General features: G+C 40.6%; 2 protein-coding genes across 2 annotated transcripts; both read right to left on the reverse strand.

The window, feature by feature from the left end:
• Nucleotides 1-22: 22 nt before the first annotated feature.
• On the reverse strand, nt 23-5,069 carry LOC113012179 (probable histone deacetylase 1-B). Its single transcript, XM_026152226.1, has 14 exons — nt 4,892-5,069; nt 4,075-4,187; nt 3,883-4,000; nt 3,732-3,806; nt 3,470-3,608; nt 2,698-2,839; nt 2,529-2,621; nt 2,334-2,442; nt 2,097-2,237; nt 1,827-1,935; nt 1,323-1,453; nt 1,090-1,242; nt 903-954; nt 23-797 (listed from the first exon to the last, which is right to left on the reverse strand). Exons 1-14 carry the CDS (start codon nt 4,941-4,943, stop codon nt 770-772), a joined length of 1,455 nt encoding a protein of 484 aa, XP_026008011.1. The 5' UTR covers nt 4,944-5,069; the 3' UTR covers nt 23-769.
• A 1,126-nt stretch (nt 5,070-6,195) lies between these two features.
• Nucleotides 6,196-22,556, reverse strand: lck (LCK proto-oncogene, Src family tyrosine kinase). The gene is made up of 13 exons (XM_026152467.1): nt 21,555-22,556; nt 19,766-19,878; nt 19,212-19,272; nt 18,212-18,302; nt 16,406-16,504; nt 16,151-16,254; nt 13,831-13,980; nt 13,583-13,735; nt 11,269-11,448; nt 9,293-9,369; nt 7,475-7,628; nt 7,256-7,387; nt 6,196-7,165 (listed from the first exon to the last, which is right to left on the reverse strand). Exons 2-13 carry the CDS (start codon nt 19,871-19,873, stop codon nt 6,969-6,971), a joined length of 1,506 nt encoding a protein of 501 aa, XP_026008252.1. The 5' UTR covers nt 19,874-19,878; nt 21,555-22,556; the 3' UTR covers nt 6,196-6,968.
• Between the last annotated feature and the right edge of the window lie 2,852 nt (nt 22,557-25,408).

Consider the following 25,408-nt stretch of genomic DNA (forward strand, 5'->3'; position numbering starts at 1 on the left):
TCAATAACATCTGGAAGCTGTCGTCTTTTGTGTTGAACACTTTTACTGATGTTTTTCAGAATACAAATTTATATATACACACACAACAGATGATCTCTGACATGTCTTGCCTCTCAAGTTCCTGTGAGATCTAAGCCTTACACTAAGTCTGATTCAATCTGACAAAATGTTATCAATATCACAACCCGGGAGCCCCAGAAATCAGACAGATGTCATCGTGGCTGTAAAGGACAGAAACTAGAACCTAAAATATAAAAATATGCTTACGATGTGCCACAAAAGCTAATTGTGAATGTTATGTTCAAGCGTCTCACTGACTTTGGCAGGCAAGACCAGTGACACAACATTACAGAAAAGGATCTAGGGTACCAGCATGCTGTTCAACTACATATTCAAAGGCACAGGACAAAAGTGGGACTGAAATACCTAAAATAAAGTAGCCAAAATATCATGATTTAAATAAATTAAATCCATCAGATATATAAAAGCAGACATTTGCGAAGCCATTTTTACAATGTTGGTCACAAGAGGGGGGGAAAGCAAGTATAAGAGCATAAAAAAACGAAACCGTATACAAAAACAACACTTCAGTCCATTAACAGCAAAGTTGAAAAGGTTTTCTAGAAAAACACAGAACCCGTCTCCATTCTCATGGAGAGAGGTCTCATTGTAAAGTCAAAGTCCTTTATTTGCTTCCACTGCAGCAGTCTTATCCAAACAAAATCTCCGTTCTGATCTGTTGTATTGGCGTCACTGGGTGCTGAGGACCTCAAGGTGTCTTGGATTCCTCTTTTGGCCTAAAGAACCCAGAGTAACAGTGAGTAAGGACATTATTAGCATTCCCACTTAACCACCTCCTGGACAGCAGGGTCAATGTGTGTGTGTGCGCACTGTTTTCTCACTTTGATGTGTCCATTTTCTCCTCCTCTGGCACCTTCTCCTCTTCTTTGACTTCTGTTAAAAACAAAAATAGCATCAGCCACCCCGAGAGCCATAAAAATCATATTTAAGTGCTCTTGATATTACAGAACTACATGAGATAGGTGAGATGAGAATGAAAAGCATAGATACCTTTTGTTTCTCCCTCACCTTTCTTCTCCTTTTCTTCTCCCTCTTTCTCTCCTTCGGATTTAGTTCGCTTGGCCTTCTTGAAGCTGGCAGCATTTCTGCGGCCTCCTTCACCTTCATCCTCCGAATCAGAGAACTCCTCCTCACAGGCTATCCTCTTGTCACGAGAACGAACTGAGGGGTTAAATTTGAACATGTTACACTCTCCCGTCTGGCAGTTTGAACTGAACTGGGGTCTGTGTGAAGGTTCTTACTGGATACGCGCTTGTTGGGATCCTCCTCCTCCTCATCCCCGCTGTCCTCCTGCACTGCATCTTCTGGAATGGCCTGCATCTGGACACCAGGGGCATGAGGGAGCATCCGCAAGTTCTCAAACAGGCGCTGCCTAGAGGGGAGAAAGAGGATTTTTCAGTCAAAACATTTTCCACAACCTATGTGAGCTGCTCTTTTCCAGCAAGGCTGCTATAAAAACTAAAGAGCTGTTGAGGAAGAGCTTTGTGTATGCCTTTCTTCAATTCTAGCCAGGATACCAGATTTGTGTTCATTTAACAGGCCCAGGTTTCACTCTGTGTGAAACCTGGGCCTGAGTGTAAGCAAACAGACCAAATTGCTGATTTAGGTTCTGTTTTAGGCTACAATGTGTCATTTTGGAACATGTTTTGCTGGCAGGGTGCCACGGGATATTTTTGTTCTATAAAATGTGTCGTGGCTCAAAAAAGGTTAAAAAATACTAATTTAATCTATTTTCATGAGCTTACTTGATCTTCTCCAGGTAGTCGTTGGTGTTCTGATTGGTCATGTTGGAGGGGCTGATGTGCAGCTTGAAGTCTGGCCCAAAGTACTCAAAGTAGTCGTTGTATGGAAGCTCTGTGAAGCAAGTTTTATTAAAAGTATGTTAATGCTTTAAGGAGGCTGCTGGCCTCCTTTAGTGCTATGAAACCAAAGTTTGCTGCTAGTTCGTGGGACCAGCACAGAAGAATGTTACCCAACGTCTGTGTCTTAATTACAGCAAAGACATTTAAACACACCATTTGGGATGGAGGTATCTAGGGCCACGGCAGTCTCATACGTCCAGCAGCGTGCCACATTACGGATAGTATAGCCTCCTCCACCCAGCATAAGCAGTGGCAGGTTGAAGCTCTTCATATACTCCACACACTTAGCATGACCTAAAGCAAACAACATGGAAACAATCATTAAGCCTTCTTTAGAGTCTCAGTCCAATTTAGATCAAGAGAAGAGGATTTTTGTTTTAGTTAGCCAACCTTTGATGGTGAGGTTAAAGCAACCAAGCCTGTCTCCAGACAGCGAATCGGCTCCACACTGGAGAACCACCGCGCTGGGTTGGTACATCTCCATCACTTTAGCCATGATCTACACAAACAGCACAAACACTATCACGAATGTTTCGTTACAAAAATGTCAAAGTGCAAAAGTTAACAATAGTTTTTTTTACTCACAGGCTTAAATATGGCTTCATAGGACTCATCGTCAATCCCATCCCTCAGCGGGTAATTCACAGCGTAATATTTGCCCTTTCCAGCTCCGATGTCCTACAGATAACAAAGCAAATATCAACTGGCTGCATTACCACACTGACATTTTGAAATGTATTCATCAAAGACCTACCCTGAGGTCACCGGTGCCAGGGAAGTACTCTCCATACTTGTGGAAGGACACGGTCATGACACGGTCTGTGGTGTAGAAAGCCTCTTCCACACCATCTCCGTGATGGATGTCAATATCTATGTACAGAACTCTCTGGTGGTATCTGAAAATAAAAGGAAAAGTTCTTGGAATCCACATAATGTCAGAAATATCGTCATTTACTTTTGAGGCTATATCACTTGTGTGCTTTGGGTCAGTGGCTTCCTTCATCTTGCAACAACACAGTTTCTTCAAAGAACAGTTTGTTATCAGCTGTGAGGTACCAAAGAAACCACAAACCACGATGCTTCTTCCAGTATGTTTTACACCCGGAATGAGGTTTTGGTATGCAGTGTTGCCTTTTCTTTTTCTGCCCTCCCAAATGTGGTCTTTTGAATCGAATTTGGATTTTGGTGGGCCTTGACTTGACTTCTACAGTGTTTTTGTCATCATTCATGCCTTTATTTACACCTCCTGGTATGACTTTTGATGGATTTATACTGAGTATAGTGAGTCTGATTTTGCCTTTTCCAATTTGTGCATACTTATAATTCTTCATCTAAGGCTGTGTGAAAGTTGTTTGTATCGTGCTATAGTTCCTACCAACCCATCTGTCTTGCACTGATCACTGATAAGAGTGTGGGACCTCCTCAACTTTTGTTTTCAATCTACTCATCTAAAACTGTATCTTTTGGAGAAGTAATTTGCAGAGACTTTTACTTCCCTTTTCCCTGCTGTAGCATTTTTGACTTACTTCAGTAACTCCAGGATAGCCAACACGATGTCATTGACATAACAAAACCCAGAGGCCTCTGACTTCTTGGCGTGATGAAGGCCTCCAGCCCAGTTGATAGCAATGTCTGTCTGCTGTTTGTTCAACTTCACAGCACCGGCTGGAGGACCGCGAGGATGTGAGAATTGAGAATCAGATTAGGTTGAATTTAGCAGATTACTGACATTATTACTGAAAGATGCTGCATGCCTCTCTGATGAGAGTTCAAATAAAGAAAACTCACCAACGGAGCCCCCGCCTGACAGCTGGCAGAACTCAAATAATCCATCAAACACTGGACAGTCCTCCCCCACATTAACTGTAAAGAAAAGCACAAAATTAGTCAACGTACACAATCAGTTTAATTGACTTTAGCTAAACAGCAAGTCTCTTACATCTCTGCATTTGTTTGCTGTATTCTGACATGTTATCGGGCCGGATTGAACGCAGGAACTTGATGTAATCGTCACTGTGATACTTGGTCATCTCCTCTCCACTCGCTTTGTGTGGACGCTGCAACAAAAAGGGCAAATTACTTACAGCTACTAAAACCAAACTTACACATCCAGACTGTAACTTTCACATACATATATTTCCATCTTTCTGTAGAGGCCATAGTTCAGTAACAGGTTGTGTGTCATGCGGATTCGGTGGGGCTTCATGGGATGCCCCTGTCCATAATAATAGTTTCCAACATCACCTGAAATGAGAACAAATAAAAACACACTGGATTACTATTTTACTCTACAGGCACGACCTCAGTTAGGAGAAGCAGAGCTGAAGTACAGAGGTTTGCACGTATGAAACATCCATGCAGCGGAAAAGGTTGTGAAGGTATCCAGCTGTAACTTCACGCAGGTCTGTTAAGGACCTCAAGCCAAGACACGCAGATCAAAGAGTCTCTGTTAAAGTCCAAAGTCGTGGCGTACACGGAGGATTTAGTGCACTGTGGGTCAATATCGATGAAAAGCATTTTTTTTTAACCAGAACCACCGACATCTGAAGGAAGTAAGACGACCTAACCAAGTGTTAGCCTACTATTAACCAACTGTATTAACAATGAAGTACCCATTGTTAGCCTGCTAGCTAGTAACATTAACTAGTCCAGTTAAAGTAACAAGGTCCGGAAGAAAACGCTTTTAAGCAACATCTGAAAAGAAACCCTAGTATTTAGACAGTCTGAGCAAATATTATTGGAACATTAAGGCTCTGCTCGGACACAGCGGGACTGTGAGCGGCTCAGATGCTGCAAAGCCGCCTGCGACTCGAGCTAGCTACGTTAGCAACAGTGCCAGGTTAGCAGGAGGTTAAAAAAAAAGAAACGGTAACCTTTGTTAGTGCAGAGAGGCGGGTTTGATTCATCAACACGCCAGCGGTTTAGAGTGCAGCCACCCCAGTACTCACCATCATAGTAGTAGCAAACTTTTTTCTTTGTTCCTTGAGAAGTAAGCGCCATTTTTAGTCCGTTTTTAGCTGAATTTCACCGCCGCCGCACACACACCGCAGGAGACAACGGCGACAAGAGGCGGAGAGTTTGTGCCACGGCCAATCAATGGAGTGTGATGCTACAGTCTCGCCACAGGGGGCGACAGAGGGAGAGGCTGACAGAATCCACAACATGAACATGAACTACAGCGCGGATGAAATTATTTCTGTAGTTTACCTCATTAAAGACAGCAATATCATAATTGTTTTTAGTTAGAAGAGATTTTGCTTCATCCAAATCTCAACATTAACATAGAAGCAGAAGTATAATAAAGATAAAGATCCCTTTAGGGGTCGCCAAAGTGGATCATCTGCCTCCATCTCAGCCGATCTGTCAGCATCCTGTCAGCCTCACCTCTCCAACTTTGTCTCTATTTGTCTCTGTCCTTCTGATGTAGGCATTCCTTATCTTTTCTATCAATGAAAATCTTCAGCTTGACCACCTGACTTTTTTGTTACTATCATTATCTCCATTTTCCATCTTTTTCTGATAGAAAAAGATGGACTATGGACTATGATTCATAGCCCTCAGAGCCTGCTGTCTGATCGTGTGGGTCAACTGTTCCATCACCATTGCTTCTCTCCATCATACCAGCAGCTCTCCTCCGTTACCTGTCAGTCTTTAAATTTAACGTACATACTCTCACCTCTGCCCTGCCTTTCATTCTCTCTCTGCTGCCTAACACACCTTCTCTTTTCTTTTTCATTTGTCTTCAGCCGACCTTTGCACAGTTTCCACCTTCACCCTGTTGCCCAACAGCACCAAAGGAAGTCATTGTTAAACTGGGATCTGACTGAAAAGGTATGAAGATCTAATTTTTGGTTTGGCAAAAAATTTACTGTGTTCTTCCTGATACAACTCTCTCGATTTATCCAGGACTGGAACCAGCACTACAGGTATGCTGGCTTTTGTCTGGTCAAAAAGCAAAGCAATTAGTATATTTAACTATAAGTAAAGTCAAAGCTAAAACTCAGATTGATTTTGTTTTATTTAACTTACAAAAATAAATTGTTTAGGGAAAAAAAATTACAGTACTTGGGGAAAGCCTCCCTATATTATTATTATTATTATGAAAAACTGAGCTAGAACTGATGCTTTAATTAGTATAAACTAAACTAAAAGCAGTAAACCTACTCAAGCAAACCCACAAGGGAAAAGAAAACTAAATGGAAAACAAAAATTAAAAAGAAATAATAAATATATAGAAAAAACAAAAAATGACTGTGTTGTAAACAGCATTTTAATGATGCAGCTGCTTTCTCCATATTTAATCAGAGGCAAATTTCTCAAATATAAACGTCTGTGTTATGTAAATAAAATCCTACAATAAGCAAGTAGCGCTGCCCCTAAAATAAATACAGCATTGTAAAAATATTATTTGCCTTTAAAACAAAATGCAGTACAAGTTTAAAGAACCCAAGATCAATGGAAGATTCAGAAGTTACCCCAAAACTTACAGTACTCGAGCAATAGCAATAGTTTGACGGCTCTCATGATTTTAGGGTAACGCACTGCAACATCAGCAATGATAAACTAAAATAATGCACATGTCATCTGGTAACAAACAACATTCATGAACAGCTTCTCTTTTTTTACTGAAATTAAAACACTTTCAAAAACATTTATTAAACAGCAGAGGTAAAACACAGCTGAAGCAGTGAACAGTATTTACACGTTAACAACAAGCACCAGGAGAGCAGCTGGTTATCCAGCTACATCAGTCAGTCCCCAGTTAATTCAAGCAGCTTGGCGATCACGCTCCCCTCTGCTGCTGGCTCTGATCCAGCTGGTTCATATTCATAGTTCCATAGGTAATAGTATCATATCTAAGTGGTCATGTCAGAATATATTTGATGCAGAAACTTGGAAAATGTCTGTTTATCCCTATCAGTAGAAAGGCATGCATTCTTCTAAAGAAAAAAATCAAAATCCAGCATCCACTGTCACAGGCTGTGCCTTAGTTTGAATCTGTTTATTGTATGTGTCTATTCCTAGCTATTCCTGGTATTGCCTCTCTGTGGATGTGAAGAAATCCTCCAGAACATTCCTCAGGTACTCGAACGTAGGTCTCTCCTCCGGATTCTCCTTCCAGCAGTGACACATGATGCTATAAAGAGCATCGGAGCAGTTGTCAGGCTGTGGCATTCTGTAGCTCCGCTCCAGGTTCTGGATTACCTCTGGGTTGGACATACCTGATAAAAAATAAATAAACAAATAAGAAATCAAATGTTTTTACAATTATTATTATTACTAGAATGAGTAATACGAGTGTGATCATTTACCAGGGTAAGGAATGCGTCCATATGTCACTATTTCTGTAAGGAGGATCCCAAATGACCACACATCAGATTTTATGGAGAAGGTGCCATAATTAATAGCTTCAGGGGCCGTCCATTTGATGGGGAACTTTGCACCTAGAAACAATGGAGAAGATTGAACAAGAATCTATGAAATGCTTTGAAATAGAGCCGAAGAGATGATATAGGTAAAGCTGTTGCTACCCTCTCTCGCTGTGTATTCGTTGTCCTCTATGAGTCGTGCGAGTCCAAAGTCGGCAACCTTGCAGATGAGCTCATGAGAGACGAGAATATTGGCAGCTCGCAGATCTCGATGAATGTAATTTTTCTGCTCAATAAATGCCATGCCGTCAGCCACCTGCAGGGGACAGCACAAGACAAAAGAAGCATGAGTGTGTGTGTGTGTGTGTTCAAGCACAAAATAAATGGCTGTGTACGGCCTGTGTGTATTTTAGCACTGTGCAATGTTTGTGTGTTAGACACATGAACCAGACAGATTCCCAAAGTAGGGAGTTGACTACTTCCTCGGGTCAGTTCTCTCTACCCTTTCACCTCTGTGCTCCACCCAGGTGCACAACACCAGCTCTACTTCCCAAAACAAAATGCTGCAGTCCTTGCTTTGCCTTCCCACAGACTGAGAGTTTATTACAGTGGCAGTCTGTGACTCATTCAGGTACAACACAGCTCATTTTGAAAGACGTGGACCTACAAGGGACTCTGATAGTGCACTCCGATGAATAAGGAAATTGGTGCTAAGGATTTCCACAGAATTCACCACTCCACAAACACAAATTATCTGATACATTTATGGCGATCTGTTCATTTCTCTAGTTTTATCTAGTTTTTCTGAAGCTGCGGTGCATATTTCAGGCGTGAGAATGTGTCACATAGGCGGGGAGAAACCTGAGATGTACGTATGTTTGCGTCTTTCACAAAGTGGCAGTGTGACCTCCACCTCTACCTCTTTATACCTCTTTACACCTTTGTTCCATTCATTTGATTGTGGCATGAAAGAAATAATGGAAAGCATTTAAAAAGTTCTTAAAACCACACTTAGATTTGTGGTTGCCACTCTCAAAATATTATGAGTAAAATCTCTAATTCCTCTAACTGCATGCATGTACTTTGATTTAAACATAAGGTAGGGTTGTGACCACAGCAATAAATCACATTTGTCTCTATGGTCCACTGCATGGTGGTTACAGTTACCACAAAATCTATCAGTGCATAACTGGCTTGAAAACGTTGATTCTGTAAAAATGCGTTCACTGCTGTGCACAAACTCCAGCCCTCTGCAGTGAGCTCTGAGAGAATTTGCCTCTTGCACATCGAGAATCTCGTCAGGTTAGACTTTGAAGCTTCAGCCTGCCTTTCTGTGGTTTTGTTTTCCATTCCCAAACCTACACATTTAACTTCTTTGACAGGTTATATTTCACAAAGTAGGAGTGGGTACAAATAGTAATATATGCTTAAAATTTTGCAGCTGAAGCCAGTGTGAAGTCAGCAGTTGGCTGGTTTAGCTTTGCTTTGCATTAAGACTGGAAAGATAAGGAAGCAGTGGGTCTGACTTGAAAGAAGTTTCAACTACACTTTTTCGTTTTCGACCTAAGCTTATTATAATACTTTCACTGCCACATGTATTCGGTGGCAAAGGCCATACTTTTAAAATTTTAGCTACGTTGGCATCTTTGTGCAAATGTGTGATTAAAAAAAACACAAGATAAAATGTTCAGGCAATAGCCCCCTTGTTCGGTGGTAATAAGCCTCTGTGGTATATGTGCCACAGTGTCTAGACCAGCCTGCATTCATCAACATGGTTTCACATCTGCACGCACACACACACACACACACACGGTTCTGATATTATCACCAGATTAAACTAAGCCTCAACAGTGGGTACTTTACTGCGTGGAAGTGCTTTGCTAGAATAATAGGAAGTGAAAAACGAAATCTTGTAAATAACTTGAAGAGAGGATGGAGATAAGTGGGCAGATATATTCACTGTAACAATAAATGTCTTGCCTGAGATGACATATCTATCAGGACGTTCATGGGCAAATTGCTCCCCTCTGTTGTTTTCAGGTAATCCACCAGGCTACCTGTAAGAAAAATATACAACTTAAGTTTTCATTCATTCAAAAAGAATAACAGGTTGCATAATGGCGTGTCCACATTACTGACTGTTATGCAACAAAGATTAGGCAACAATGAATGCTAAAATGAATTGGAAAAAACCATGCACTGTCCACAAGACTAATTATATTTCCCTTTATCCACAACAAAAGCCCTCGCGATTCTCCGCAGCCATAAATACAGCGAGCTGGACCAGAATAGCACCTCAAATCAGTGAACATTTTACTTGGAGGAAGCAGAGACCATCAGATATGTTTCTGATAGCTGACTTTGTGTTGACTTTGATTAGCAGAGAACAATACCTCTGTGCACCACCCAACCAAGTCAGACCAAAGGAAATAGTTTCAGAGGAATGACTGTGCCAGGAAAGAAGAGGCAGTTACTCCTCTGCTTAAGTCCGGAGGACAGTTTTTGAAGTATGAGAACCAGGGTAAAGCTCTTTGTCAAGGTCACAAAGGGAAGCTGGGATGGCACGCCTGTTATTTTCCATCTTTGTTGTCTCTGATAATAAAAAAAAGGGAGAAGCGGAAAAGATGGGAACTCCAGAGCCGTCCTTTCTTTTCACAACAGAAGCGACAATTGTGTCCCGTTAACATGTGGATCCCAGACAAAGACACGGCCTCACATAGAACCAGTGCTGGTGGTTTGCAAGCTACTCACAGACGACTATACAAAGGCACGCCATTCATTTCAGCAGTAGGGCCGTTGTTGTGTTTGTGACAGCATCTCTCTGTGCATTTTGCGATTGTTCCTCTCAGTGAAAGATTTGTGGGCAGTAAACCTTTATTGAGAGTACTGAAACTGCTAACATGATTTGTGATTCACTGCAATTCCTCATATGTTATGTAAGAGGAGAGGGGAAAAGAGGAAGACACAGTGGCGAGATGCTGAACAAACTGTTATTCAAAGCGCTGCGGCATGTTTGTTTACGGCCGCAGCGGTGCAGTGTGCCGACATTTGTGTAAATGTGTCCCTGGAAAAGAGCCAGGCACCATCAGGGGTCTGTGTGAACAATAACACAGTGATTCATCCTCTCCTAATTTAACACCCTTCGTCTCAGACGGGCCGGAGAGACTTCCCCTCGATGCGTAAACACCAGTAACCTGTCTGGAAGGGGCCCAGCAAAGAAGTGAAAGTTCATGTTTGCTTTGAAACATTTTAGCAGCCAGCAGTGAAGGCCACGAGGAGAAGCCGAAAATGGCCTATCAGAGCTTGGCCGCTTCATCAAAGCAGCAAGTTTTGAAGGGAAGGGCCCGTGAGTTACTGTGGCTGCCTCATTCAGATTTCCTCACACGACTCGATTCATGTAAAAATTACAGAGCTTCATCTCTTATCAAAGATCAAAGTCAAACAAACAGAAGGGCAGCTGTGGATGTACCATCAAAACCTATTCTACTGATTCAACAGGCTCACTGAGGTGGAGCAGGTGTATGACGACATTATGACTCAGGGAAAAGAAGAAACGCATTGGGCTGCCCGCTCTTTTGTTCGAGCATGTGCTTTCACCCAAAGTCTGATAGGAGATCAACATGTTTAATCCTGAGCGTCTATAACAGCGCGAGAACTTACAACAGAAATTCTTTTGTCTTTGCTGCAGGCTGCAGGCACAGAGCTCACCCTGACACGGCAGGAGATGTCAGACAGGCTTAGACATATTTTAGATTACTTAATTGAATGGAAAGGAGCTGGTGTGATTACAAACGCATATCTCTTTAATTTACCTTCAAATAGGAACTGCTCAGAAACACTGATTTATTTTCCTTTAATGCTTCAGCTGACATGTGGAATTCCCTCTTGAGTGTTGGGCGCTACTAGCTCATTAGTAAAATTCTCCAGGTTGTGACACATGTTGTGTTTCTGCCTACCATTTTCCATGTACTCGGTGACAATATAGATCGGCTCCTGGGTAACCACAGCGAAGAGGCGGACGAGGCGAGGATGCTGCAGGTTCTTCATCATGTTGGCTTCTGCCAAGAAAGCTTCCACTGACATAGTGCCCATTTTCAGATTCTTGATTGCCACTTTCCTGTCGTTGTTGTAGACACCTGAAAACATATGGGCATATAGATATCACAGGGTGAACTCATGCTGGTGTTTACCACTTAGCACTTTTTACTTTAGTATGTCAGAGCTGAAAAAATTGAGCTAACAAGCAAGTGTCAAAAAATGGCAAGTGTTTGAATGGCCACTAGTGGCTGGTTTAACCTTCCCATAGTTAACAACCTTCCCATAGTCTGGTGCAAAAACAGGTTTCTAACTGTTTCACTGTTTAAATCGTGGCAAGAGGACATGCAAACGCATGACTGTGGGTTGAAGTTTGAAAAAGACAAAAGAAGTGTTATATAAATACACATCCATTTAGCCTTTGGAGTTACACATTACAAGGGTGTGTCTGCCTTGAGTGTCTTAATATTTAATCTGTTACCCACCACCAGTCCAGTATTTGTGCAGTGCACCAGCACAGACTATGACTGTAACTTGCTGAGCGGTTTGTCAGTGAGATGGCTAAAATGAAGTGGGTGACTCCACGTTTGCCGTTGATTAAATAACATTGAATGCTAAATCATTACTTTTGTGTGCGGTCATGACTAACCAAGTCAAGTCAAATGTTAGAGTGCTGCTTGAAACAAGTCACCCAGTACTTTATATAGTGTAAGGTAAAGACCCTAGAATAATACAGAGAAAACCCAAGAATCCGATGACCTCCTATGAGCAAGTACTTGGTGGCTCGAAGGAAAAGCTCAGCTTTAACAGGAAGAAGCCTCTGACAGAACCTCAGGGCAGCCATCTGCCGTGTCTGGGGTTGAGGGTGAGGGGAGGAGCGTTTAAAGCTGAATGGTGAAATGCGGTGTATAAAAATGTTTGCAGGCTCCGTGCTTCTGAAAATGAAATCATTGTGGGTGTAACAACAGAAGATTTATTATCGCACAGCACGAATCCCAGCTATGGAGACATTTGGTAAAGCTGTCTTTTAATAAGATGTTTTATCTTTATTTTATTGTCTTTTTTTCCTTCCCTGTAATGAAGGCCGATTGATATCATATCGTGCCAAATATGTCAAACAAAGCAAAGTCAGCAGGACTCCACTCTACTCATTTTTAGAAAATGTAACAACTTTTATCCACAATCAAATGTTAGATTATAACCCTGAACTGATTGCCAAACAAAGCTATGCCTCTACTCCAACTAAGAATGTCCTGTTCTGTCCACACGAGTAATTAAGCCCGTCTAGTTGCCGGCTGGTGATTTGATGACTCTAAACACAGCTCTTTTGTCACCAGTGGAGCGATTCAACGTGGGCCAGGCGAGCAACAGTTTTTGAATGGCTTTCATGCAAACAGGTTCTCATTCCAGCTCTGGAACACTGACACCCTCCTCATGCCAACTAAAGCCACAACCGAGCAGTTTCACTTTCAGTTACACAAAGCGCTGAACAATTCACACCAAACATGAAGTGCAGCGACACTGTGAGCAAATTATTTTTACTATTCAAAGCATCTCTCTGCCCCTTTTATCTACTATGGAAATCTCGTTAGAAGACGTAGTTGTGTATTTTCATGTGCATGCAAATAAACATTTCAAAGCCAGGGACAGTCGCACCCACAATTCAAGAATGTCACTGAACCAATGTTTGGATGAGGATGAAGAAACAAACAGAGCTCTGGCTACATGGGAGCAAACATTGTAAGTATAAAGTGGCAGTGAGTGGAGAAGTTCCATTGTTGGTAATGTTTAGCTCTTAAAGAGAGGTTTGTTTGGGATGTTAAATTGTGCTGGCAAATGAGGATGGGGAATAGAGGGAAAGTTACCCCTGCAATTCAGTAATAATGGGGTTGTGGTACAGATTAGTTCAACTGATACCCATGTGATCCAAACACTTTGTGTCTTGTTTACCTTAATCCTTCACAGGAAAGCCAGATTTATGCTGCTTGAGCGATGTTGTGTAACACGGTTAATACCTCCCATCACTCTTCAGTTAACCAGCTCAAACAAGCCTACAATTAAGACTGCATGGAGGAAACGCTTCTGCATACACTGCAGAAAAACCCTGGCAAAAACTTTCTGGCAGCCACGCAGTCAAGGCCACAGCCAGATTGAGCAACTGGGCTTTGTACACACGATCTTTTTCTGCAAAATTCTGCAAACCTTTAAAAGTCATGCAAATGGAAATGCACTTACCCATCCAGACTTCTCCAAACTGCCCAGCTCCGAGCCTGCGTTCCAGTTTCAGAGACTCACGAGGAATCTCCCACTCGTCCTGCCACCAGGGCTTCTGCGGTGCCCTAGACTGACATGGTTTCACCAGCTTTGTGCACAGCCCGTCTGCATCACCTGAATGACAAAGAAAAGAAACGTATAAAATTATTAGAATGAAGACTCCACAGTAACCAGCAATATCGATAATCCCCTCAAGAGGCTGTACGCACGTGAGTGATGATGGACGAGCTCCTTCAGCGAGTTGAAGGATATCTTCGCTGTGATGTAGAAGCCACCATTGTCCATGTTGCGGATCCTGTAGTGCTTCACTCCTTCACCTGTGTTATGGTCCAGATCTCTCACTGACAACGAGTATGATCCTGGAACAGGAAGTTAGAACCATGATGATTTACTCTAAAATGTCCTAACTAAGCTTTTCACTGTCAGACACTTAAGGCTTTCCAAAATACATAATCCACTACAACGCATGAAATTAGTAGCTAATGTATTGGAAATGTCAATATTAATACATCAGTACATTAGTACTATTAAAAATTTTTAATTTTCTCATAATATAGACAAAGTTTAATGCTAAAATGGCCTTTGAAGCAGAAATAATGTTGTGGGCTGATTCGCTCTGCGTAGATTTGCAACATCGTGACAGCTTTAATGCTTAAAGTTGCTAATCTGATCATTTTTACCAACCAGGAGCATTGAAAATCCTTTCCACCTGACAAACCTGAGATACATGCACTATCTACTCCCATGTAACATAAAAATGTTTGCTTTGTTTCCCATAACGCTTTAAACAGGAAGCATATTGGTGTCATGGAGTTGTTATAGCTTGAACACACGTGGTAACCTCTGGGGCTTGAAAATTAAGAAAAGGCTTTGATGAGGCAGTATTAGGGTCTCAGCTGTTGTGAGTGACAGGTCGATAATATGTGTAGCTTCTAGCTGTCTTCCAGGTGTCACCTCACCCGCTTCCTGTCACCGAAATGGACTTTTTGAGCATTTTTTGAGTTTGCTGCCATGTTAACAGACCGTCCAGCAAACTCTTCCAGTTTTTCGGTGAGTGACTTACTAACAGCGAGTAGCTGTGTGTGCATCTGGATGCATCTTGGCAATTAAGCTAGCTAATATAGCACTCACTGACCATATCAAAGATGGCCAACGTGATGGGGTGATAGTGGTGTTTGCAAACAGACTACAGTTTTCTCAGTGAGAAACAGCCCCAGCCCTGGTCTCTGTTAACAGTTTCCTGGTGGTTTTATGGGTTTAGTCGCTGGTTTTTGGTGAGATTTTCGATTTGTTGAGTAAAACGTTACCGTAAGTCCATTTTGTAAAGTTTTATCATTCTAAGTGTCAGAGAGCGGGTTTATCGAGAGGATGCTCATTGGCTAACGACTTGTGGTTTTCATATTAGCACTCAACCATCTGGTCCAAGTATTATCACTCATTGCTCCACAATAGTGAAGGCCATAATGCCAAACTTCAAGCTGAAAAACATAGTTGTGCAATCATCTATCTTTTATACACAGCTTATGTTTTATTCAGCTGAAGGTGAGAGTTTGAATCCTGTTACATTTCTGAAAATTTACCGCTTCAAAAGTAAGAGGAAAAAAAAGGATTTACAAGCAACCAAATGATGCAACCATCACTCGATTAAGCTGGCAATGAAGAAAGCATGACAATGATTCTCAGACAGGTTTTGGTTTACGTGGCTGGGGTCCTCTTGTAAAGCTTAATGCACATATGGGAACACCCCTCAGTAACCAGCCTACATTGTAGAGACGCTGGTGTGGTCGTCTTTTTGTTGGAAAACGATTTGGGTGGGTTTTTTAATCTGTTTTTATTGTTTTATGTGTTATGAGGTTTATCTTGTTTTTATGGACTATGAGTCTGGGATAAATAAAGATTGATTGATTGTAATAATTTCTATTTTATAGTCATTTTACTACAATGCATAGAAACATCACTTTTCTCACAAAATGTGAGTCACCGTGTGTTCCAGTGTGTTATGAGTCAGAGTTAAATATCTGTGGTAATCACACTGTACTGCGTTGTTCTGTGAGGCTGTACGTGGGCACAGTCGAATACTTTAACAATTATAAGGTTCATTCGACGATGTTAAAAAAGCACAGTGTAGACCGCCGTACAGAACTGTGTGCCAGTGGCTAAAATAATGAATCGTGGCACACTTCAGGGGGGTGAGCATTTAGCAGTCGTGGCTTCATTTCCAGTGAAATTAATGCAGCATGTAAGTCATATTTTTATTTTAAGCAAGGAGCAGGAAAACAAAACTGAAACAAAACAGATGAGACAAATTGGGAAACAGGTAGTGGGATTACGGGAAATGCACGTAATAACAAAACTGACTGCTACTGAGGAAACCAGTCATATTGTTCATGAGCTCACTTGTTCCATTTAGGTTATTAAAGGTTTAAAATGTGACATATAGCATTTAAGTGCATCTCAATGTGAAGTAAAACAGACTGCTGAGAAGCCGCCTGTTGATCTGCGCAGTCGGTTTTCTGTAGAGCATTTTACCTTTGGCGGTCTCACTCTCTCGAATCAGGAAGGAACCCTGCGTATTCCCAGGAGCGAGGAGCAGCCTCATGGCTTCGTTTCTCGAAATGTTCCTGAAGAACCACCTGCAGCGCAAACACACCATATGCTTCACACTTTGAGCTAACCACTTCCCTTCCCTCAGGGACAGATAATGCATTGCATGACATGAGATGGTGTTGAGGTTGAATGACATGGCTTTGAAAGGCGTGTCAGCGTGCTTCCTGTGTGACGTACGGTTCGGTCTCCACGGTGGACAATGCGACAAAGTTGTAGGGGATGTAGCCCTGCTGGCCTGTGGTGAGAGACTCTGCCAGATACCATTCTGGATCATCCCTGCATGTCAGAAGAGGCAGCAACAATACTCTGAGTTAGTTATCATAGCCGTGATGTGTGTCACACAGCTTCAGAAAACAGGTTCAGTTCAACCCCAAAAAGGCCTCAATAGTCTTTACGTGAATAAAATGAAGCGCATCGCTGGGAGGGAGAAAAATATGTTGCTCTGTGTAAAAGAAGAAGACGCTGAAGGGAAAGAAGGATGCTCAGCACAGACTTAATTGTAAACGGCCCTAAAAATTAAAGATTTAAGATCTTGAGCTACATAAATTAATCTTGTTATGTCGTTGGAGTTCTGCCTAAAATCATTAACAATTGTCACACGTTTTAATACAATATTAGCTAGCAGTCGTTCCAGGAAGTTATGTTTTCTATGTCACAAACATATTTTTTTACTAAAAAACTGGTAAATCTTGCTACATTAAGTGTGCATGCAGAACACTAGCTTTTTATATTTTGATATATTAACTTTAACTTTCAAGCAAAAGATTATTTTCTTTTCTGCGTACATACACATATTCGAATGAGTTTCTATTGCACATTTTTATATTTACCCACATATATATAGCACAGTATGTCATATGGCTTTATTTCCTTTGCTGTTATATGTATGTTTTTCTCTTGTTAAAGTTTGTGTTTCCTCTTTCAAACCCGCAAAATCACACGTCTGAATTTTTTGGGGGCATTTTTTTTACATTTATTCAATTTTCAACAGCACACATTGACAGGAAGTGTTGGGTGAGATCATGTAGTCATAACATCTCCCATCTGAAAATACATTCTAAAACATATGGCGTGTATTTACAGTGGGTGCTCGGCAGTCCAGCAGACCCACAGCTGTGTGCAAGTATGATTAAAAGCTGAATTTAAGTCATTTGCAAATAAGTTAATCCCAATATTTAACTGAAAACGTACAAAGACAATATAGCAAAAAATGTGCTCAATTTAAATTTGGCGTCAACAATACATTAAAAGAAAATGTGGGGACAGAGCAGTTAGAGACTGGAAAAACTGTGTAATACGCAAAAAAAGCAGTTGGTGGAACATGAAGCTAGAAATGTTAATTAGAAACACGATCGTTTTTATAACGAGCGTCGCGCAGATGTTTTCTAATTTAAGTCTTTATCTGAGTCTTTCGTATTTAACCCTAGGGCGATGCTGAGCACTTGAAATATCGATACCCATGATCTAAAAACACCACAGCCATCTTTTGGTGTAGTAAACAATGCGTACTGCCATGCAGGTGACAGACATTCTTGCTTATTTTAGCAAAACACTGCTACTCTGTATTATTATTACAGCAGCTTGGCTTCACTTGTGGTCCAGATGTGTCAGCCATCCCAAAAACAAGATTACCCCAGCTGTTCCAATCAACAAACAAAAAAGAGATTTCACTTTCAAAACTGCAACGATTGATTTTCTCGTTTTCCTAACATACACAGGGTCACGATACACAGTGGAAAGTGTGTCAGTCCCAACTTTTTCAAACATATTTCTGGTATTAAAGTCAAAATGAGTGTATATATAATTAAAAACAAAACAATGCAGTTTCTCAGTTTGGGTTGTCTTTGTACAATCATCAGTTAAATGTCCTGGTGTTAAGGTTTTATAGCTTATGCTCCACTATTTATGGGGTGAGTGGATAATGGACCAGATTAGTTCTTGGTTTCGTTGCAAGACATTGCTGTGTGTTTAAAAGCAGATTACTTGTTGAGGATCTTGAGTTTGTCTCCTTTGTCGAAGCCAAGGTCGCCGTCATGAGTGGGCTCATAGCTGTAAATGGCCACCACAACGTTGACTGCAAGACAAAATTTGTAGTTTTAGATACAATTTTACTTGCAATTAACATGAAAAGCTTATGTCAAGCTTATTTCAACCTATTCCATTTTACATATCTGACAAAGACATGTGGGGCCCTTTCACGGCGGCACATTGTAATGCATTACATTACACAGAAAAAGCAAACGATCCCCTGTGAGCGTGAGCTGGCGATGGCGAATAATCCCCTCTCGTCAGAGTGTACGAGAACAGCAAGTAGACATTTACAGGTGAATAATTAAAGATTTATTTATAGGGCAAGATAATGGCATTATAAATTGTTGTCTTTTCATTATTTATAGAACTAACTCCAACTTAGAGGCTAAAAATATAATAGATAAACTAGCGGAAGCTGTTTCCTGCATGGGGAAGTGAATCATCATAAAAAATGTGTCACTACATGATTTACTGTAACTACTTGCTGCAACTGATCCTGGATCACATTCATTATTACACAAAGGACCCAGGAAACAAAGTGTGGCTGTGGTACTTGAGTACACAATAAGCCCAAAGTTACTTGAATAATTTCATGCATACTTGGTCATATTTGTGTAAACAGCAAGAGGAACCACCGCGGAAACCAGAGAATGGAAAGCAAATGGAAAACTTTGTGTTCATAAACAATGAAATGGAAATATTTATAATGTGATGGGATGAGGGAAAAGTCCAGATGTACTGACACTGACACAATAAAAAAAACTATATTACATAATTATGTATACAGTTATTTTCAAATTGTACTCATGCAGTGCATCTATTAGCCCGCAGGAAAATGTCTGAAGTGCTAAACTGAGGCTGTCGTGTGTAACTAAGCGAAATAATTAAAAATGGATTTAACTCCATCAGGATAAGTTTATAGACAAAATTTACTTTTTCTAAAACTTATTACCTGGTAAAGGTGAAGTAGGAGGTGTCATCTGCGATGGATATGGAATCAGCTGCTCTGTGTACTGGGAAGAAATAAACAAGATTAGATTTCCATTTTATACTTTGTAAGATTTATGCGGTCAAACAAGACACCATCGCACGTCACATTCACTGTAAGACCGTGAAGTTCTACGGTTTCATACGTGGATCGTGACGGTAAATCGTAAGACATGTGGTTTTCTCCTTTATTTCTGTCATTTCCAGTCTAATGGGAAATCTAATTCTCAGAGAGGAAACAAACAACATTGGACAGATAGTTACGCCCGCATTTAGTTACACAACCAAAAGGAAACTTTCCTCACAGTTATGTAAGTTATACAGAAATATATGACAATAATCAACAACAATCCACACAACACAAAATACACTGTGGGTTTACAGCTTATGTGTTTGTCCCCCAAGTGGTCATTCTCACACACACCACAAACCAGAAGCTTTTCATGTATGGACGCTCATTCATGTGCACCAACACACTCACACTAATGTGCACATACTACACACAAGATGAACACTTACTGGGTTGCATGATTGTGGCGGTATGGGACAGTTGCAGTGTTCGCAGATTTCATCCAAGTTCTCGATCCACTCACTGTCTGAATAGTCCGAACTGCAGTTGCAGCCCATCTTTTCTGCACGGCGGAAACTTGTGGTTATTTTCAAAAAAATCTGATGCTCATAAAATGGGAACAACAAATTAGCAGTGGAAGAAATGGCATCTTAGATTCACCAACGAATGATTCCACGTCGCTTTACAACCACATATTATAATCACTATTTAAAATTATGTAAGTCGAATTCTCTTGGAAAATCTAAAGAAAAACAGTTTGAGTAAATCTTTTTTGGCTAAATTTGAAATTGTGTGCTCTAAAAAGCTTTTGCTTCCGAAAACTGCTTCAGTCGGATGTGACTGAGGGCCTCGCCTCAAAATGGAGCCTCAGAGGGAAATCGGGCTCAGAAATAAGAGTCTGAGACCTGAAGGGACTTTTTTTAAATGCTACCCTGCGTCAGTTAAACAAAATCACATCCAGAACTGACACAGTTTTGCTATAATGTTCAGCACTGTTCAATGTTCAGTCACATCGGGGCGTTTCCTGCTCTCATTCTGGAGAAAGTAAAGCAGGCCCTGCAGAAGTGTACCAGTGTTAATCTGGTATAATCCAGCATCTGCACGTGCTCTGTATATTGTGTTTTAGACTGGTACTCTGTATGAACCGGCTTTCTCAGGCTCGCTTGGCTCCCACCAGACCATTCATGGAAGAAGGTCAGTGGGCCAATCGCAGCAGCCGTCTGTCCCAAAGGCTCAAAGCCGTGAGAAAAATCTGGAGAGTAACAGCCCACTACTGCCCTGAGACCCCAAGAAAGGAATCACAGAGGGATCATAAAGATGTTTTTATTTTATCATCAGCACTCCTACACTTACTGACACACACTCGGGGAGTAATACAAGTCAGCATTTTCCACTGAGGGGTTACCCTCTGCTTTTTATCATCGACATCTGAAGGCTTTTCCAAAATCATACTGATGGTTGTTGTTATTGTTTCCAATGTAACCAAGGCTACTTCAGATATTAAGTGTACCAGAAATGATGTGATGAACCAAGATTTTAAGACTTTTGACTTCAGTCACTCATTGTCAGTTCAGAAGCTTGAAGAAACAAACCATAAAAAAATCATATTTTTGTAAAAAAAGAATAGATTTTAATAGAGTGGAATAGATATTCGATTGATTTAAGTTTTTATGTAAATTGCTGGTACACCATTTTAACAGCATACTGTTAAATTTATTTACCGTTTTAACAGTTGTCATTGTCGACATTGTTTCCATATACAGACAAACTTGTATAGGAAGTGTCAACTTTGTATCAAAATACTTTAATACCCAAACTTTTTTTTTTTGAAAATGTTATTTAAAGACAGATTAATAAAGTAGATTTACAGAAGCGTTGGTATTTCATTACAAGAAAACGGTTTGTTCTTTTGTGGTCACATCTTCCTTGTAATGCAGATTTATATCAACAGAGGAGATAACCAGTAGCTGAATGCGCTTTGTTACTGTTGTGAAGCAGGCTGAACATTATTCATTTATTTATGGATTTATTTTGCGTTGCTGCTATTTGTTATTTTTTTAAGTTCAGTAAACTTCATAGAAAAGACCAAATTTGAAAACAAGCCCCAGATTTATGTAGAATATTTGCTTTAAGACAAGAAAGACGTTTAAATCCTTTCCTGTTACACCTTTATCACAGTTTCACTTTACTTCTTTGACCTAATCTTAAAGTAAGAAGAATCACACGTGTGAAACTCACCTCTTTGGATATGAAACGTCTCCTCAAGCGTCCAATAATGTCCAATAATGTCAGATTTCAGGTGCCGCCATTGGGAAATCTTATTTAAATCTTCTTTTTTTAAAAAGAGCTGTTTAAGTGCAGCAAGCAAGTTTTTCAGCACTTGAGCCTAGGTGTGAAGATGTCATCATCCGCTTCTCTTATTATAACACTATCACAGGAGCACTTGTGCGGCGCCTGCATGCACACATGCGCACTATGGAGGGGAGCAACCCAGAGAGTTTCCTGTCGTTGAAAGGTTGAGGGTTGCTCTGCAGGCTTTTAACAGGTGCTTACTGTGCAGCTGTGTGAGAGCAAGGGGGAACGTTATGGGCTCTACGGTAAAGGGGTCAGGACAGCACCTTTCCCAAACACGGAACAAGACATGAATTTTCCAAAACAGTTTAGAGACGGGGGGCTTTTGTAGGCCGCGCTTTTGTGTCGCTCGCTGTTTGCATTTAACGTGCGACTTGCTGACCTTTAAAGTAAAGAACATCTTCAGTGTGCAGCTGAGGTGTTGGTCCAGAGCGGTTCAAAAGATATTTGAATATCTTGCAGCACTCGGGACAGTTGCATTTCCTGTGTCGTGGTTTTATGCCCCAGGTGTTAAGTCAACAAGACTACAAAATTTTCTTTTTTAGTCAAACATGTGGTTTGAGGATATTTTTGTCTGTGGCCAAAAAAGGCTTTAAAATTAACCTTTGGTCTTGGTTTACTCAGCTTACTATTAAAAAATGTGAAAATATAAAGAGAAAAGCCTCGTCACAAGCTCCACGTCTCCTTTAAAGAACATTTTGTAACATAGAATCATAATTTTAGCTCTAGCAGGCTGTCTCATGGTCACATTTCTACTCGAGAAAAGGCATAAAGTAAAAACCTCTCTGCCTGTTAACACCCTCTAAGCCTGTGCTGTCGCATTTTCGACATTTCATACAACTCTAGCCGTGGACCGCATCTCTTCTCTTGTGGTGAACGGCTGCTGCTACATAGCGTGCACTAGCAGGAAGTCAGTCCAAACATTACAGGAAGTGCACAGAAATATGTGCTTAGAAGACTGCCACAGCATAGATTAAGTCTCACTCATGATGAAACCACCTGAGTTCACTCTTTTTTCCGTTAAAGTGCAGAGTATAAATCTAGGAGGATGTGTGAAACGTGCTTCATTTTTCTTTTTTTTTTAATTTTGAGAGTGATGTAAATAGGTAGGTGCATGTGACAGAAGATAAAGTCTAATCATCCAAGAACTCTTTGATACGTGCTGGGAGAAAAAGTGTCCCGCCATGTTTGGAGATCAGCTTTGTCCAGGCCTTCTGGAGCTTTAAGGGTATTCCTTTCTTCCTCTCGACCACAGTTGTCACTACTTCCAAATGTGGTTGGAAATCACATTCTATTACGCAATCAAACTGCGATGCTATCAGTGTGCAGAAAGTTTTCCAGACCTCCTACCTCCTGCTACATGATGCAGGTGCTGGCCTCTTTCGTGAATGTAAACGAGGGCTCTTTTTTTTTGCCTCTAGTGCTTACTCATGTGCATCATGTAGGCTTACTTGGCTTTATGATAAACAGATGGATTACTATTCTTTATTTACACTGTAATATCTTCTGCTGGTTTGATGGCAAGCAGAAAGATACGGGCGAAAAAGGGTCACGGGAAAGTATCTACAGGGCAAAGAATGAGCAGCCTGAGAAACACAAGTCTGCAGCCCTTTATTCTGAAAGCATTCACTCAAGAATACGGCCTCAAGCCGTAGTACTTAATCCTCTGTGTCTTCCATATGATACTCATTTCCATGTGTCTAACTATTGAGGTCCCGCGACCCACATGAGATCACACAACTCCTGAAGTATGCCACTTGTGATCATTTCAACAGTCTTAGTTGCGCTCTCATTTAACACGGCGTCCGCGCTCTGCCAAGGCATATTTGGTGTCGAGCTTGACTATGTCTGCTTCTGCACATCCCTCCAGGGCCCCTTTCATACGTCTGAGTGTTATAGCAGGTCATGGCTGTCTCTTGGGAAGGAAAGAAGATACCGTTGTGCCTGGGTGGCTTTAGGACCGAGGGTGGATGATGGAGATGGATGTGCTGGAACATGTGGGGATGTTTTCCCTCACTTACACCGACAGAAATCATACAATCATCAGCATTTCATATCTCTGTTCATCCATACTCATGTCTGCTCCTCCCATCTCAGAACAAGCCTAACTCTAATTCTAACTTCAACCAAAACTACTTACAAAAAGGCTGTTTAAAAAAAGAAAGAAAAGAGATATCTAACCAAAACTTTCAAGCTTTTACAAAATATCATGACTCTAAACGCTTGAAACCTCAACCTGTTTCTGAAAAAGATGGCTGGGAATGTTTTCATTTCACTCTATTCGCTGTGTGGTTTCCTGAGACACTTACGTTGCTCAGATGAGAGGTTTTTTTGAGAAAGCTGTGACCCATTCTGAACAGGCAGGTGTAACACTGTCTCCCATCATATAGTAATTATAACTGATTCAAATATGATAAATAAAACCTCTTTAATATGTCTTTTATGTGAAAGAAAAAGATTTAGGAATTTACACTTTAAGGCGTTTTTTATATATATTCATTCAGTTAAGTCATTACATTCATATTACAACTTGATTTAACAATCTGCATAGAATAATACATTTAATAGATGTTTTACACTTTTAAACATCTGAATGAATTTAACCAAAGTTAAATTCATTCATTCTTTAAAAAACTAAACTAAAGACAAAATCATTTAAAAGATAAAATATACTTGGTCACTGGCCAGCCACATATAGTCTAAAATCAGTGCTCTGCAGCATCCTGACGTGCTAATGAAAAACAAAGAACATCGGACACGAGCTCCTGGTTTGTGTCACTGCAGCTGCTAGGTTGCAGAGATATTTTTGGTTTGTGAAGAAGAGGTGTAAAAAATGCTGGAGTGTGACCTGCCTGTGGCTGCTGTAAGTGTCTGCATTAAAGGACTTTGTTTACTTCAACGTGTTGCTGAGCATTTCTGTATCGGCCCAGACCAGACAGGAGCAGCTGCCTTCATGCATCAGTTTCAGTAAAGCTGTGTTTCCCAAACTTTTTGGCTCGTGACCTTTTAAAAGGGTCGTTAATGGCTTTGCCTAAATCTTACTTGACATTCAAAGTGCCGAAAAATATATTTGATGGGAATACATCTGACTCTTTTCAGAGGTCATGACCCAGTTACTTAAAAAATAAATGAATAAAAATCTGCAGACGTGAACATCATCTATCTAATCATGATGCTTGTAAAAGCATGATGGCAAATAAGAAGTAAAGAGGCTTTAACCTTGCTTAACTGCAGTCCTCACATGGCAGATCACGGTAGATTAAAAATAAAACTTGAGTCATGATTTCAGAGAAGAGACGTTGCTGCTGAGGTATTTAAATGTATTTTAGGGGAAAGCTATTAGATTCCATTTTATTGAAGAGAAGCCAGGCAAAGTGAGAAACTCACAGCCAGAGAGATGAGTAGCATGAGTAGCACTGCAGGCCACAGGGGAAATATGTGATATTTTTTTTTCATTCAAGCTTGAAAACAGCTTCAATATGTTTTGTCTTTATTTCATTTTCTAAATTGTAACATCTCACTTTTGTTCCAAGACCTATTTAGGCTGGCAGCATAATTTCTGAGGTGATGTAAGGTAGTGTGACCTGAACACGTGGGAGGGCTACTTTCATTTCTGTATAACCTTAAAGTTGACCTAACATTTCCTCATTTTCTGTCAAATGAATAAGATCAGAAATGATTTAGAAATCTGTAAAAAAAAAAAAAAAAAAAAAAAAAGAAGAAGATTTTCTGTTGTTTTT

This window comes from Astatotilapia calliptera, chromosome 19 (assembly GCF_900246225.1).
Source record: "Astatotilapia calliptera chromosome 19, fAstCal1.2, whole genome shotgun sequence".
NCBI lineage: Eukaryota > Metazoa > Chordata > Actinopteri > Cichliformes > Cichlidae > Astatotilapia > Astatotilapia calliptera.